Raw genomic sequence first — 18,226 nt, 5'->3', positions numbered from 1 at the left:
AGTGACTTTCTCCCCATCCCAACCAACAGGAACAGTAACTTCAAATTTCCATAAAATGTATTATCTCTGGTGAAACTAAACATATTCATCACCCAACAAAAATAAATAAAAAAAGATCAATCTTTCACTTAATAAACCAATGAATAGAAAATGTATTACCTTTGGTGAAATTAATACAACACTTCCAATGTAAGAACACCAATAGAACCACCCAACCACCATGAAAGAGGATGCATAATTCCCGCACGAGGACGAACGAGAAAGGGTGGAAGAGAAAGGCAGCAAGAGAAGGTGGAAGAGAGACAAAGCCTGGAACAATGCTGGATGAGAGCCTGAAATAGAGAAGCTCGAAAGAAGACTGAACAAATGATGAAGGAGAAGACGACAGTACTGAAATGGAAAAGAAGTGAAACAACTAATTTGCATCCAAAAATGTTTAAACCTAAAATTAGAACCACCAAATTTTCCACATTTTCCAACACAAATCTGTGAACTCCATAAATTAATTAAAATATTATTATTATTTATTACATAGACGATTATATCTTGACGCATCCAATTCCCGATTGTTCAAGTAACATTTTTCTATATGTACATATAAAAACTCCTTTGACATGGTTGATAACTATGAAGCTCGGACACTTCTCTTAAATGGTGTGTCGGTGTCTGATAGAATCGGACACCGACACTCGTATGACACCTGTAGGATATGTATCCGTGAAGTGTCCAATTCAAAAAGTATTTGTTAGATTTATGACAATTTTAGTACGGTTCTAATACAATTTTAAAAAGATATATATTAATTTTCTAAAAGTTTAAACTTTATTATATAAATTGTTATTATGATTATAAAAATAAGAAACAAATTCTTGTGAACCAGTCATGAAAAACATCTTTCTACTTCAAAAAAATAATTTGTAACATACTTGAGCACATAAATCTTTATTATTAATTTATATAATTTATAATTATATAATATATAAATTCGTGTTCTGTCTCTTATATTTTAAAAAATTTACCATGTCCGTATCATATCTCATAAGTGTTCGAGTGAGTATCTATGGTGAACATAAATGCAGTATAAAAGTAAGACCACGTGACTTTGAATTCCTTGTTTTGAATTTGAGCATTGAAGAAATGATAATTGGTTCAGCATTTCGTTTTCATGTGAGTTGGAACCAATTCCCCTTCATTGTGCCCCGTGTACAACGTTGACGTCACATGCTCCTCCTGGTAATGAAATAAGTATTTACTAAATCGGTGGAAAAATTTATTGCGAAATTGACAGAACTAGTGAGCCCCACACACCATATCTGAAATGCGTAACCCTTCACTCTTGTCCACCCAACAATCAAGTGCCCTTATAATTATTATCCAATTATTGCTACATATCTGCCATACCATCACATTTCAAAAAACCATTTTTTTAACAATTTCATACTCCAACAATTCTGAATGCTCTAGGCATAGCATAGGAAGAAGGAACTGTAACAAATTTGTTAAGAACATCACATCATGGAAATGGAGGTCACTTCCATTATCTAAACCACCCATCAAAATTCAAATCCTTAAGAAGTACGTGAAATTAGTGGTACATTTTGTCAAGGGAAGGGATGCAACTTTTACAAGTTCTGTTTTGTTGTCAGAGTCTCTGCTGGGAAGAGGAAAAGCGTCTGACTTAGTCATCGATGTATGCTTGTTAATTATTGTAGAATCAAGTGTCTGAAACTTACATGATTTGGAGAAAAGTGAATGTAAATATCAGTTCTATTGCAGTGAAACGTACTTAAGTAACTTCATGGAGATGTGAAGGACTTGCATTCTCTAACATTTAGTTTATCGAATTTCGAACTCATCAATGAATCATGTCTGTGATCTATGCATTGGCATTGGCATTGGCATCAGAATGTTGCATTCACTGTGAAGGTGTTGCAACTTCCGATGTAAGTTGACTTTTTTTTCAACTTTTTAATATTTTCAGATTCTTAATTTGTATTTGTTGTTTTAACAACAGTATATTTGATGTTCCTTTTAGAATTTTAGTTTTTTTTTTCTCCTATGACCTCTTACTATTTCTTTAAGAACTTCAAACGAAACAATAAAGTAGAAAAAATGCTATATTTTTTACTATGAAAGAGAATATTCGGGGGACAAGTGAAAACTATCCATTCACAAGTCACAACACAAGTCCTACTATATATAACCAGATCAATTGATCTTACTCAACTCAAGGAAACCTTTTTATTGAATCTTTTCCTTTTTGGCTAGTTTTTTATTTTTTATTTTTAGTCATATCCAAAAATTGATACATTAAAAATAATTTTGTTTTAGAAAAAAGCCTATATCAGGAATAAGTTTATACCAATGTTTATTATTTAATTTTTTTAAAGTTAACTGGATTAAGCAATAAACAGACGAGGTAGTTGGAATTGGGAGATATCGATTAAAACCACGAAAAATTGTAGCAAAACAAATTGTTACTGACCAAAAAGTAATAACACTGTTTTTGCTCAATTGTGCTTCTCCCTGTGAATGACTGAAAGAAGATAAATGTTTGTAACTAGAATCCAGATCCTCCTTCAAGAAAGAACAAAGCGTGTCTGTTACTAAGTTTGAAGGAGAACAATACTGCAATTTGCATTAAATGTGAGGGAGAAATAAAGTGTTGAAAACATTACTCAACCCTGTTGAAAAATTTACTATTGAGATCCAAAACAAAAGGAAAGACATTCCACGATATGTCATGGCAAAGCAAGGCATTGAGTGAGTCAAAGGAAATCCAGAATTGGAAATGTACAATCGGCCAAAAAATGGTGGATCATTCAAACACTACAGTATATAATGTATCAGTTACATGTTTGCAAGCCTAATTCCAGCACTGTTAAGAACAAAGGAAGCAAGCTGCTGTGATACATCAATCACCATCTTTATTGTGAGTCCTGTACAAAGATTTGATGGTATGCACTTCCTCTCCTTGATGCCAAGAAGCTAATTTTCTTCCTTTCACCTGAATCAAGCCCTTGTGATGCATGCATCAATACACATAAAATGTAACGTGCCTAGGCTAGATTACTGTAAGTCGTATTATTACATACACAAGGATGAGACTCTAGAACCGTATTATAATACACCCTAGTCTTCTAATCAGCTTCCATCGTTTTGAATGAGAAGAGCGGCTGACTTTACATGGAAGAATAATGGGTTTTGGTACTACCCTTAACAACCAATTACAACTCAATTGCAACCAATCAAACTTGGCTCCTATGTACACTCCCTGCCACAAAAACAATGTTTTAAACCGGGGACCTTAAAACACAGCAGAACAGACAACAAAATAGGTCAAAAAGGTAGAATGAACCATTTCTGAACTTCTACAATATTTTCTCCCCTTTGTTCCATTTTCTTTTTCTTTCAGATGAGATAATATAACATTCTTCGGTATCTAGTGAACAACCACCAAACTTTGAGGTAAAGTATTAAAACATGCACTGCCTGTTAAATAGGGAATATACTCTTCGGAGACTTCTGAACCTATTTACCCAATTCAGAGTGTCCTGGAGTACAGACAGCTATGCTTCCATTATCAATAAACCTCTTGTTTAGATCAGCACTGTGTTTTTCTTTTCAATATGACTGGAAAAACCGTGAGACTTCTCTATAGAGCTGTTCAGCTTCAAATGGTTTTGAAACGTATCCATCCATGCCACCCCCTAGACATTTCTCATGTGTAGCCTGTATCACATCTGCAGTCATGGCTAAAATGGGTACATGCCAGTTTGTAGCATTGTCCTCCATTGATACTTCTCTGTTCACACTTTGTTCCATCTCCCTAATTTTCTTTGTTGCTACAAAACTGTTGGAAAAGAATTGTCATTAGTGAATTGTAACATGATGATAAGGATTTAGAAATAAAAAGTAGATAAATTAATATTTCAAATAATTTTTATTTACACGGACAAATGAATTAATTCCATTTATGGGTTCATGGCCGGTCCCAAGGCCCGGACTAAAGAGAGTTGTGTTTGTCCCTTGACAACCAACATGAAATTTGCTGAAAGTTCAAACACAGATCACTAACTATGGATTATAGATGATTACTTGAAAATATCACTTTGTATAACCTGAGTACAATGGCGAATGAGCTACCTCTGCTACATCAAACTCTCAAATGTAGTGTTCAATAAGCAAGAGTTCTCACCTTTCTAGACAAGTGAGAGTAATGCAACTACCCTAGCAGTGCCTGAATAGACTTCATGCTTGGAATATTGGTACATTAGAAGATAAGTCTTCAAAGGTGGTGGACATTATAATTTGAAGAATTCACATCACGTATGGGTTGAAGAGTAAATTAAGGAATTAGACGCTACAAGATTTATATCTCGGTATATAGAGATAGTGGGGCAAATGATTGTGGCCATTATTGTGGTCAACGATTGGAAGGCCAGTGCAGTGGGTTATTCTCCGGTACTACCAAATGCCCTCTGAGGGTTATTTATGATTGCGATGTGCTTACCAAGTTCAAAAAGAAGCTTTATCGTACTATTATATGATCAAAATATACTTTATGTAGTAAAGATTGAGTTTTAAAAGGACATCAAGAGAAAAAAAGTGGGAATAATAAAAATGAGTACGTGAAGATAAAAGAACAAGATACTGAATTCTTGTATATTAGGAGATATTGTTAGACTGTCAAGAAAATTATAAAATCGACTAAGATGGTTGTGATGCATGTACAGGTCAATAGAGGCACAATGAGGATAGTACATTGCATGGATTTTAGCCCTTTTAAAAAGGGATCGAGAGAGGCCAAGAAGCACATTAAAGAAAATTATTGCAAGAGATTTAATGGTAAATAATTTCCCCAAGAATTTTGTTTCTAACCAAGCTCAATGGCATCATTTGATCTGTGTACCCGACCTCACTTAATGAGACATGTCTTTAGTTTACAGAAATGTCAAATGAATTATAGTATTGCAGTGGCAAGTTAGACTCCAAACACCTTTTATTCTAATATACATTAGTTTGTTTGACAATTTTGTAACACAACATGTTTTCCTTTGATGTAAACTGTTCAGTAAATATTGCAATTATCTTTCAGATCTATAAAATAATTAAAAGATCTTTTCTATGTTTTAAGAGATTTCGAATATCAGTCCAAATGACAAATTCAGATTCTTAAAGAAAGTATTCCAGTTGCATACATACCCGTCCATTTCTGGCATTTGAATATCCATGAAACAGGCATCAAACTGATGGGGTGGCTTCAGGGAAGCGATGGCATCTTTCCCACTGCTAACACAAACCACATCTGCTCCATACTTTTTCAATGCACCAGCTGCTACAGCACGGTTCACAGCATTGTCATCTACGATTAGAATTTTCCTGCCACAAAGAAGATGGCGAAGAGACAAACTTTGGAGCTCTCTATTTCGAGGAGCTCCCTTGTTTTGGACACCCATGGCTCGCTGTAGTGAGACCGCAAGCATACTTGCTCTCAGAGGTTTGGTGATGACAGTAGGATTATCAGCACCCAAGTTTACACTAGCTTTAAAAGAACTACTAGAATTAACAAGAATGAACAGCTTTGGGGGAACCCCATGATCAATTTTCCTTGTATTATTGACAAAGTGAGACGACAAACCTAAATCTCTATCCCAAACCTCCTGCTCAATCAAGACCATATTAATAACTATATTCCCATTGCTTATGGTTAGCAAACCTTGGTTTAAATCAGAAACCATCTCAACATGAATGCCAAGCCGTTGGATGTGATATCTTGACACTTTTGCTCTAACAGGTCTTGGGTCAATAATTAATGCAGTCATTCCCTCAAATTCTGAAGATGCTGACCGAGGTTGGCTGTTTGTTTGCTGAATTTTACACTCGTTTGAACTGCGGAGACCATTGCTGAATACAGCGGTAAAAGTGAATGTGGATCCAATCTTGGGTATGCTCACAAATCCAATTTCTCCATTCATGAGACCAACCAAACACTTGCTAATGCTTAGGCCAATACCTGTTCCTCCATGCTTTCTGGAAATGGATGGACCTACCTGCATGAATGGTGTGAAGATGCGGGGCTGAGATTCAAGAGGAATGCCTTCACCTGTATCCTCAACAGATACAATCAAATTGACAAGATCACTCGAGGGGGATGAAAAGGAACCAAGAGGTCCCTCTTGACTGAAAGCCCTGAATCCTTCCCAGCTCCGGCGACTATCAGCTACAACAGAGCCGCTCAAAGTATTTTCTGAGTTGGATTCTTTGTCAACCTCTATTGAATGGACAACCTCCTCAACAAGATGGACAGTGATAAAAATATGTCCTTTGTCAGTGAACTGCCAAAATATTTCAGAATCAGTTTTGATGATACTTTCAAGAAATACACATCAATTTTTGCTCCACTAATAGTCGTGCTTTGCTAGAACACAATTAGAAGATTTTTTCATGAGACTAACTGTAACATGCTTATTAGGCAAGGATATGGCACAAGGAAAGATCACTAAATGACTTTTATGATACACTACAATACCAGACTAAGTAACTTCTCTCTAGCTATAAATTTACCTTAATTGAGTTACCCATGAGATTGGTAATTATTTGTCGAAATCTTCCTGGATCACCTATTAGAAATTCTGGAACCTGATCTGACACATAAACTGCCAACTGTGCTTCCCAAAAAAAGTAACGAAAAGTTATTAACTATAATTAGACTACACGCATTTTGAAAATTCGATCATATGACAAAGGACAACAGTAGACAAGAGATTTATTACCTCTACCCCTTTTCCTTGAGACTTCTCAGAAAACAGTGACAATACATCATCCAATATTGCCCGTATATCAAAAAGCACAGCCTCAAGCTCTAGCTTACCAAATTCAATCTTAGCTTGATCCAAAACCTCGTTTATTAGTGACACGAGAGCCTTTCCGCTTTCCTGTGCTGTCCTAACATATTCCTGTTGGGTTACATCTAGATCTGTGTCCATAAGCATATGCAACATCCCTGAAAATTCAAATTTAGACAAGGGTCATGGCTGATTCAAGCTCTTCTTTTTTGTGAAATGTTTATAGTTAAACATTGGATATTGTAGACTAAAGTATAGACAGAATACAACTTACCTAAAACACCGTTCATTGGTGTTCTGATCTCGTGGGAAACAGTAGCAAGAAACTGCAATTATTGTTGATTAAGCCCACATGATCAAAATGAGTTAAGCCAAAACAAGAAAAAAAAGTATATTTTAAGGAAAGCTACATACCTGGGATTTTGCAATATCAGCCGCCACGGCTCGTTCCCGAAGTTTCATCATCTCACCGTAATCATCTTCTACTTTGGCGATATGATTCACAGTGGCATGGAAAATATATCCAACAAGGAATGCAATAACTAGGATACCAAATGAAGTAGTTATTGCCAACCATGGCCAAGGTGGTTTCTGCTTGAACCTGTGATAGCATCAAAGTTAATTTTGATGAATAGTTCAAGTCTTATGACATCTTCCACATTTTAATCATTGTAATGTATTAATATAAATCAACAGAATCGATGAACCCAAAAAGGTGTGACAACTTCAGATAAAAAGAACTCTAAACTAAGTACAGCTAGCAGCAAAACCCCAAAGTACAAAATTGTGAAGTATAAATTCATGTGACATTAATACACCTTGTATTTAATATATCTTCTACTATTTGAAGATGGCACCGTTATTCTTACAAACTACACTGAGCAATAAGCCCGACGGAGATGTTAGATTCCTTCTATAGCATTATTCTTACCTACAGTGCATCTCGTGCTTCCTAAAAGGGTCTCCGAAATTAAGAGTGCTGACACGATAGAACTCATCCCCTGATTCGTTTGAGCCATACATGGCAATTGGATGAGTATGATTTGTAGTATCATACACATTAACAATTACAGTTTGCTTGCTAGCAAGTTGCTGAAGTAATTTCTCCACCAATGACTCAACATCAAAGACTCCCCCAAGATACCTGCCAGCAAGCATCAGTGAAGACATAAAAATGCCATTCCTTTTAACACTGTGTTGATAATATTTTTCTCTCTTTTTCATATCAGCTTCATTGAATTTAAAAGTAGATATGTTACTTTAAAAACTTCTAATTATCACAAGAAAGAGCCAATAATGTTCACCATTCTTACATTAATAGAGTTCATGAATATTCTCTCTGAAAATTTAAATACAGTGATTAGTTACTTAGTAGACTAGTTACTTCAGAGATTTAGATGACCAAAAGGGAATAATTTAAATTATATGAATGATAAAATAAACTGACAAGAAAAAATTTAATGAAAGTCATGCAAAAAAGTTAAAAATTTTGGCACACCCATCAGTCGCTTGAATTCTTTCATTTGGGGTTGCATTTGATGGAAGATCTCTCTTGTAGACAGCAAATGTCAGGATAACCCCTAGACGATTTGTTTTTAGCAGCCTGAAGGGTGCAGTTAAAACCCCTTTGCCTGATTCTCTTGCACGCAGCACATTTTCACGGTCTTCCTGTTGATAAACAGGTGAATAACTGTGACAACCATAACTCCAAAAACATCGCAATACATTTCAGGCACTGAACAGGAACAACGTGTCTCAATTCAGCTTTGTGATATTCATCAAATTAGAGACTATTCACGCACGTATTCTATTATTCTCTATTAGGAGCGGTCCCATCAGGACGGCCAAGAGAAAGGAAGAATAAGGATACAAAAACAACCATCTGGGAGCAGACATAGTTTTTCTTCAAAAATATTCTCCCATAACATAGTGAATGACCACTAGAAGACCAGTCAAAAACCATACAACCAGGAATAAAGAGCTTAGAATGGATGGATTAAAATTATCATCAAAACATCCAACTCATTTGCATAGCATTTTCATAATTAACTATATATAGCTCAGATGAGCTCCACCTAAAATTTGACGAGTATAAGAAACCTACCTTTCCAGAAAGCACATTAACAGAAATCACATGTGCAATTGTATCTTGTGCAAAAATGACAGGAGCATATTCTTCCTGGACGGGGGATGGCTCCAATGCCTCTGGGGCATAATCATCTTTATGAACCGGGTTCTGCTCTAGAGTATCCATCCTCTTGATAGTCCAACCTTGTTGCTTTTCAAACTGTTCCCTTTCAGAATGGAGCACCCTTACAGCATATGCAACGCCACTTGTAAGAGGCCTCTCAAAAGCTGTTCTTTCTGTGTACCTTGCAAAAGTTTTCTGCAAGTTTTGGAAGTTAGATTGATTAGCAGAGGTGAGATAAAGACGATAGGTCAAAAGAAATCGGTACCTATTCCATCTTTTCCAGAAGTTCAAGTTCAATAACCTTGTTACCAAAATATAATATTAAAACCCCAATATTTTTCCACAAAAGAGGGGTGCGAAATGCTGTTAGACACCAAAATTAATGACAATGAAACAACTCCTCATAACCCCGTGTGCATAAAAATTAAGCTAAAATATCACCTTGGAGCATAATATACGAGAACTAAAAGTAAAAGGTGAGGAATTAGGTCTTGATTTGCGATAGCAAATAAAGAGTAGTACCTGATCGATGGCTGAGGGGTTCTTGGCATGGTGAAAGGTGGAGATCAGAATTGACATGGCTTGGATATGGTTCATACTGACGTTGAACTGATCCTGAAGCATCCTAGCCCTTTCATCACACAAGCTAGCCAGAGTTTCTTTCCTCTTCTCAATACCTTGCAAGCTCAAGTAGCACAAGATCCACAAAGATACTATAATCCAACCCACCACCCATGTCAGCAAAAGCTTCCTCCACAACGCTCTCTTCACTTCCTTAGAGCCAATATACTGGTAGTACTGTTGATGGATTTTGCAACCCTGCCCTGAGATCTTCTCCCACCATTTGTGCCACATCTTTCCACCCCCACCACCACCTGGAAACCCCATCTTGGTGTCCATAATTCCACTGCTAATAAACCAGTTAAGGTAAATGACAGACACAACCCAGCAACATAGCACCAAAAGTAGATGCCCCACTTTTAGACCAAACCCAACTACATGGAGCAAACTCATCCACAACAGTAACCAACACAAGTTAAAAAGAAACAGTTCCAAGAGGTTGTGGGTGTCAACTCTAGCTGATTCCAGGTAGGCTTGGGTGAGAGGAGAGAACCGCTGTCAAATCCACAGAATCCCCTCAAGGCTAACTCACACGCACCCCTATTCACTAAAAGCTTTTTAGACTTGTAACTGAAGGAAATTCAAGATTTTGAAGAACAACAGCACAAACCCAATTCCTAAAAACTAAGAGGTTTGAAGGGGAAGAAAAAATAAAAAGGACATAATAATAATAATAGTAGTAATAATAATATTAATAATAAGGGATGTGACCTTGATAAGATGCTGTCTTATCCACCCCAATAGCTCAAAATTCAGAAATGCAAATGAACACTGAAATTCTGAGGCAGATAAGAAAATTCAAATACCCTTTAAAGAATAAAAGAATCACAAGATTCTGGGTTTCTAATTCTAAACAGAAACTGATACTCCTTATTATCTTGTCAGCTAGCAGCAGCTACCAACCAAGACGCAGAACAAAAAGGAAGGGCCAAAACTAAACCTACAAAAGATTCGATTTTCACTATCACTCAGCAAAGAAGCTCTAGCTTGCACTTCATGGCCCTAGAACGAAACAAGAACAACACAAGCACGTGAATGTGTTGGAGAAATTTTTTTATTTCTCAGAACCGCTCACTGTAGAAAGTAGGAAGGCAACAACTAAACTCAAAGAAAGAAGCTAAAAAGGCTTAAAACAACGAGTTCATCGAGCTGAGATAGGAGAATTTGGCAAGGCGAGATGATAAGAATACGGTAGCAAAGCACAAATGTTTTTTCTATATTATTATTATTGTTATTATTATAGGGCATTATCTCTTTCCAAACTATCCACTCATAAAATAATAAAAATAATTTGAAGAGAATATATACATTATTTTAAGACGCTTATAAAAAAGCGAGTAAGAGAATTTGATAATAGAAATATTAATAAATGAGTGCAGAAAAGGCATAGTTCCACTGAGCAGAAATGAGAGGCTTTGTTAACTTTGGTTTGCTTTGTGTTCACATCCCTATCCATCCATGGCAGTAGACAACTTCTTCACGCTAAGTCGTTAGCTGTGTGCGTGCGTGCGTCTGTTTGTTTAGCTGTACTTTGTGTTTCCAAAAGTACCCCTGCATGGAACCAAAATTTCAAGAATCAGCATAAGCTTTTTTCTCAGAATGGCATTTGATACCCCGTACTTTATCAAAATTGCCATGCCAGGACCCATAGTCAAAAGAGTAGTAGGTAGTCCTACAACAACTGTAGAGACCACGCATCATTCCAATCTCTATTCTTCCCTTTTCTTACACTTCTAAATCTCTCTCACATTAGCTTCACAATTTATTTTTTTTCACTCTTCCACATCACCACCCTCACTGTTTCCCACTTACCTATTTCAGCTTCTTCTCCCTTTTTCCCCTTTCTTAATATTATGCTCTCTCCTAGATTTAACTTTATGTGCAATGCGTATGTATGCAAGCTGCTTTTTACGCCACCAAAAATCGCTTCAACATCTATGAATTTCAAAATTAAATGCTTTCTTTTATTACCGATATTGAAACCAAACTTCACAACTCCATCTGAAAATCTCCAATTACAATATCCTTTCTTCATAAATGTGTGTGTATGTTTGGTTTGTGTGTAAAGTCTTACAAAAAGTTTGTGAAATCTAAAACACCAAAAGGGAGAAAAATAATTAACTTATGTTATTTTACGGGAATTTTGTATTTTTATAAAATTAAATATGCTAAATTTGAATTTATTTATTGTAAATTATTTAATTCTTGAAATGTTTTGTTTAGAAAGGGGAATTTAATTTTATTAAATTTTAACCTTTTTTTTATAGAGTAGTTTAGTTACCAACAAATACAAAATTACTACGTACAAAAAGTATCATATAAATAACACTAATAACATTGATAAAAAATAATTTCTAAAACATAAAAAAAAAATTATTCAAATTTCAACAACAAGAATATGGTTTCATTTCATCCTTCAAAAAACAATCGTAATTTTTTTGCAAAATTGCATCTAATGGAATAATAACATATGCAAGTTTTTACGTGTAGAAAATGACATGTTAAAAACTCTCATTCTTTTTATTAAAGAGATTTAAGAAGGATTTGCGTTGGAGATTTTTATACTATCATTTGTAAAAGTAGACTATGTTTAGTTTTTATCAACTAATCAAGTTCATTAAGCAGACTAACTCCACAAAGTTACAATTGAGTGTTATTTGAAACTTAACGACTCCTAACTAGATAAACCATGTATTGTTTGAACACTTTTGTTAAACACATAACTAACACAACACTAGTATTGTTTGGAACACAATCACTCTTGTTAAAATGGGTTTACAAATAAATGTGATCTATATCATAGGATTTGAGTCACTAGATTGAGATTTAATGTATTTCAATGGATAAAAGGTTTATAGACTCTTCTAGTTTACTAAAGCAAACACAAACAATGTTCTTGTGAAGCTTAGAGCACAAAAAGCCTTGAGCAAGAATATTGACAGTGTTTCGACAACTCTTAATCACTTGTTCTTGATCTTCAACTTAGAAGACTGCTTTATACAGATAGTTGAGAAAAGAGTTGTCATAAATCTTTTTTCTGCCCGTTGAGAAGCTTCACTTTAGGTATTCACCTTCAAGCTTGCATCTATCTATGCAAAGATGTAAAGATGCATTAATTGTGCTTCATGCCATGTTAAATGGTTTTCTCTTCTTTAAGCAACATTTTGATAGCTGACATGACTTATCAAGTTTAGTTCTGAAAGTTTTTATCCGAATTGGAGTAAAGCAGTAAATCATATGTGGTAGGTAACCTTTCTAGGTTTGATAAAGAGCGGGTTAGGATTTTTGTTGATGTGGCTAGGATCTTTAGCTCATCATTCAAGAGATCTTTGATTTTGACAGGAGCTTTACAAGATTTTCTTGGTAAACATGAAGATGAAGATATTCTCTGCAACACATAATAAACGTAGAATAATTCATGGAGAATAATGTTAGTTAAGACTATTTATGCATATCATCTTATCAAAAAGTTTCTTATCAGACGTAACAAAAGACCATAAGGTGTTATATCGTCGGTTAGATGGAGCACTTATGTCTCACATGATTTGTTTGAAAACTATCATCTTACAGACAAAGCATATTCATGTTTTTCATTTTTCATTGAACAACACTTAATCAAGATCATCAAGGATCTATTAGACTTTAATCAAATGGATCAAGAAAACTTTGAAAAAAGTCAATCAAGAAATAATTCAAATGTACACATAGATAAATAAATAACCGTAGCATTGTCAACCAAAAAATAAGTCTTATTAATATCGGCTTAAATCTTTACTTACAATGGTCAAAGAATAATCTCTTTGACATTGATAAAAAAAAATCTTGGATGATATTGATAAAAAATAGTCCTACCAATATTGGTGGAGAAAAACTAAATAAATGTTAATTGAGAAATAACCTTATAACCTACATTTTATTAATGTCAGTGAATAAACAATCTCAACTTATATGAATTGAAAATAATGTTAGTTGAGTCATATTAAATAGAGTTATGATATTTTGACACCCTGCTCCACCTTACACCCACAACAAAATATTAATATTTATAATAAAAAAATAAAAAAATCTCTTTAATGAAAATATAAGAAAAATGAAGAATTAAAATAATTTTCAAAATTAAAAAACTATAAATTTCTATAAATAATTAAAATATTAATATTTATTGAGTTGTAAGGTGAAAAATAGTGTCAAACAAATATTTTTTTTATTAAATGTTATGTTTAACATCATTGGTAAATAACTGATGATCCTGGTAAAAGAATCATTAACTCATACCCTTAACGCAGATCATAAAAATTATAATAGCAATGATAAAAAATTAACTAAGATCAATTTTAATATAAATTTTCTTTTGACATCAATAAAAAAGTTAATGTAAGTGTACTAGATTTTGACCTGGACTAAGTCGAAGATGTCCTAATCAAAATCAAACTAATGATATCGCGAATAAGGTGGAATAAAAAAAACTAAAAATGAAAGACATATTTAAGAAATAATAAAATATGAAAAAATTGAAAAATCTTGTTAATAAAGTATAATTTGAATTTATTTAATTTCTTAAGTAATAAAATTATTCTCATTAATTTATTATATTTAATTTTTTTATCCAAAAAACAAATTTTATTATAATATATTTTAAATTCTTTATTCAGCTTAGTTTTTTTTTTCAAAGGCATCGTTAAAAAATATTTAAGTCCAATTAAGAAATTATTACATCTTGATTTTAATGTATACATTCTCATTAAAGTTTTACCAAAATTCTCATCAAAAGTAAATATTTTAGGAGAACGCATCTTGAGTCATAATTAAATATTCCAACTCATATATCAACATGTATTCAATATATTGAAGTGAAGTTTATTAACCTTTGTGCAAAAGCACAACAGTAAGTTAGAATTAATGAATTTTGAGGAAGCGAGAATGATTGTGATGGAATGAAGAGCGAATTGAAAGAACTGAGGCATGTTGGAAGGAAGAAAGGCATAGAGGAAAGTAATAAAGGTAGATAGAAGGTTGATCTGTGTGTAAATTGAATTGCGATAATAAGGCGTGATAATGCATAAACGTTGTCATAAGAAATTCGTCTACCCTAAGAGTGATAACCGGGTTGGGTGCGACCTTTTCTTGATGTGTTTACCTCATAGGAGGCAAGAAGAAGACAGAGGTTGGACAAAGAATTTGGCATATGGGCATAAATTGAGTGGAAGATGAAGGGCAGAATGGGAAGTGGAAAGTAGTTGGGGAGCATAAGAAAATGCAAAGTGGTAATTTAGAGGGAAAGGGAGTGGCAAGATTGAGGTCGTTTTAGTTGAAGAGGTGCCCACAAAACTCATTAGCTCATCACTACTCACTTCTTTCTTTCTTCTGTCCTTTGGAGTGGGAGCTCTGCCCAAAAGGTCTCAACTTCTCTATTTTTTTTTGTCTGTCACAATGACCTCTTTTGTTTCACTATGTGTTTCTGTCGTTACCCTACTCTCAATAAATGTAAAATTTACTACTCATCACAATGCGTGTTGGGTTGTGTTCGCTACTCCACCAACTTCTTACAAAAAATATGGGATCATCTTATTATTTTTAATTCCAAAATTCTCTCTACACTTTTATCTTTATATTTTTTTTAATTTTAACAATATTTTTTTAAGTATGGTAGAGAATTTGTTACATTCTTTTTTCAAGTGGTAGTAGAGACTCATGACAAATGATTAAGGTAAATTTTGTGATGTGTTAATTAATGGTGAGTGTGTTTTTGTTCAGTTATTTTTTTTTAAAAGTCATATAATCTAGAAAAAAATCAACGAGATACATTAATAAAGTACAAAACTAAAAAAATAATATCTTCGTATTGGAAGTCGAAAACAACGAATCTTTTCGTCAACCTTCTCACATACACTCAAAATGATGAAATTGTGATTGGAGAAAAATAGAAGTGTTGCGACTGAAAGAGAAGTATGGGATGCGAGAGTGCAAAAGTTATTTAAAAATGTGAGGTTATGGTTCATTTAAATTTTTTAAAATGATTAAAATAATTTTTTACAATTATTATCGAGGTGCAGGGGATATGGAGGTATTTGTATTTAGTGATTGGAGATTAATAGAGGGTGAAGTTGAGGAAAGAAATAAAGAAAACTTTCCTTGTACCTTTGAAGAGATCGTAGGAGAAATCGTATAGACCAAATGCTATTACATTTTTGCCCTTCTGAAAAGTTTAATTTTTTTTCCAACCATACACACAGTACATTCTTTATTTATTTTATATTTTATTTAAATATTGATAATGAATAATTTAGATTTATATTTATAGATAATTTAATTTTATATTTTATTTAAATACTGATATTAATTAAATTAAATTTTTATTTATTTAGAATTTTTAATAATTTAAGAATTTTGTTAATTTATATTAAATAATTTAGAATTTATATTTATTAAAATTTTTAATAATTTAGGAATTTTATTTGTACAAAATATATATGTCAAAAAGTTTGTAAAATATTTTTACATAAATTTTATTTTGTTTATGCATAAAACAATTTAATCATATTTTATTTTAATTATAAAGATACATTTATAATCTTACACTTTTATTTATATAAAAATAATATTTTATCAATCACACCTATTAGATCATTCACTAACTTCATAAACTTTCTTTTTATTTCTTATCATTTTTTCCTTAATTCAAATTACTTCATTTTCCATTCACTTTCACCTTAAATTTTCTCAAATCCACTCCATCGAATCTATTTTCAAATCCAAATAAAACATAAAAAATGTTCTTACAAGGTCGAGTACCTTTCAAAATGACTATTGTAGCTTCCATCTTCTCGTCCTTACAACTCCTGTATTCGGCGTCTCCGTCTGACAAGTCCTCCAAAAATAACAGGATAAAATACCTGCAAAAGTACTACGACACTAAGTTAGTCGGAGGAGTATGGATAAAAAAAATTTCTTCTTAAAGTTTTATGAACAAATCCACAAATAGGAGAATAAAAAATCTAACTTGCAATTCTTATAGCAGTTAACCCATTTCAACAAACTTTTTATGAGTCAAATAAGGGATGGGTCAAAACACACTCAATGGGTCTGCATGTCCATCAATCAAATTTACCAATACTCTCCCATGTTAATAAAATAATATTTTCGTGTAGTAGTATAGTAGCAGCATTATCTATGAGGAGCGTCACTTTTTAGAGTTTAAACAAGTTCTGTAAGTTGTTCAATATTGTTAATATATTGTGCTAAAAATGGATGGTTAAAAATGAAGGTGAAAAAGTGGGCACTCCTTTTAGTTTGACCTCTCATGATCTTATTAAAAAATTGATGCGTTAGACTTATTTGTTAATTACAGTAGACTAAAAACTTTGATTCATCCCACATTGGAGTGCATTGGCGCGTTGGTGACCATCTAATGAAAAAAAAATTAAATTATTTAACTACACAAATTTAGTCAAGAAATTCAAAACATATTACTAATTTTCTCTTAATTTTTCATTTCAATGTTAATTTTCTATTAGTAATAGAGGAATTGAATTTAAAAATAACAAACATGTAATTTCTTTTTTAGTAACACTAAATTTTAAAAAAAAAATTATGGAGTGTGGGACTTCAAGGAGCTCCTATATAGTTTGGCCAAAAGTTGACTTGGTCTTTTAGAGTATTGATCATTCAAATAAGGTTTAATTGAGGCTCAATTAAGACTGGTTTATGTCTCTACAAATTACAAAGAAAAATATTTATATTTACATTTATACATGTATTGATAAGTTTTACAAGACTAGAGAGGGGAAGGAGAAATTCTTATGATCTAGACTCCAAAATATGGGAGTCTTCTTCTTTTTGACTTCTTCTTTCTTAACCCTTTTAGACATAACCCTTGTTAGTGGCCTGATATGAGCTCCTCCAAATGGTCTTCAATCATTCTAAGTGTTTTATTTATTTGAATGAGATTAAATTATTTGAACTTTCTAACATGTGTTTTGTGATAGTCGTCCAATGAGTAATAGATGGTCTACTAGACCACACCACAAGAGTTCTTAACTTGAATTTAAGATATAAACAAGTTGTAACAATAAAATACTCCCTAGATAAACATTAAATGTTTAAAATGTTTGTTATATGTTCTACTTGACAACACAGTTCATTGAGTTATTTTTTGTAGACATTGTTGATGATTCTTTTACGGCAAGTGTATCAACTCAGAAGTAATAATTTGTCCTTAAAAACGGGTATCGAACCCCAACATTTATTTAAAATCCTAATAGTTATATTCACTAAGTATAAGAATATGTACAATAATTGGATTTGATTTGATATTGACAATATAGTTTGCATGAAATTTAAATAAAAACAAAGTAAATAGTTAGTTGATTCAATTGAGAAAGTTGGGATTGAGACCTTTGTATTTTGAATAGCATGATAATATTTTATCCTTTGATTCATATTGATGTCCGTATAAAAATCATTTATATCGATTCCTTGCATATAAAATTAGTAAGAGAGTCTCTTACATGTCGATTCCTCGTATATTTATAAAAATTTCTTATAATTATGATTAAATGTTGATAGC

The 18,226-nt window shown here is 33.0% G+C and overlaps 1 protein-coding gene across 1 annotated transcript; it reads right to left on the bottom strand.

Annotated features, from left to right (window-relative positions):
• Positions 1-2,785: 2,785 nt before the first annotated feature.
• Positions 2,786-11,118, bottom strand: LOC137817126 (histidine kinase 3). The gene is made up of 10 exons (XM_068620354.1): positions 9,562-11,118; positions 8,953-9,234; positions 8,347-8,516; positions 7,780-7,992; positions 7,263-7,449; positions 7,123-7,174; positions 6,777-7,006; positions 6,568-6,666; positions 5,206-6,338; positions 2,786-3,853 (listed from the first exon to the last, which is right to left on the bottom strand). The coding sequence occupies exons 1-10, from the start codon at positions 10,051-10,053 to the stop codon at positions 3,625-3,627; spliced, it is 3,087 nt and encodes a 1,028-aa protein (XP_068476455.1). The 5' UTR covers positions 10,054-11,118; the 3' UTR covers positions 2,786-3,624.
• Between the last annotated feature and the right edge of the window lie 7,108 nt (positions 11,119-18,226).

Source organism: Phaseolus vulgaris, unplaced genomic scaffold (assembly GCF_000499845.2).
Source record: "Phaseolus vulgaris cultivar G19833 unplaced genomic scaffold, P. vulgaris v2.0 scaffold_17, whole genome shotgun sequence".
Lineage (NCBI taxonomy): Eukaryota > Viridiplantae > Streptophyta > Magnoliopsida > Fabales > Fabaceae > Phaseolus > Phaseolus vulgaris.
Note: the sequence above shows the minus strand (reverse complement) of the source record. Positions and strands in the feature narration are given on the sequence as shown.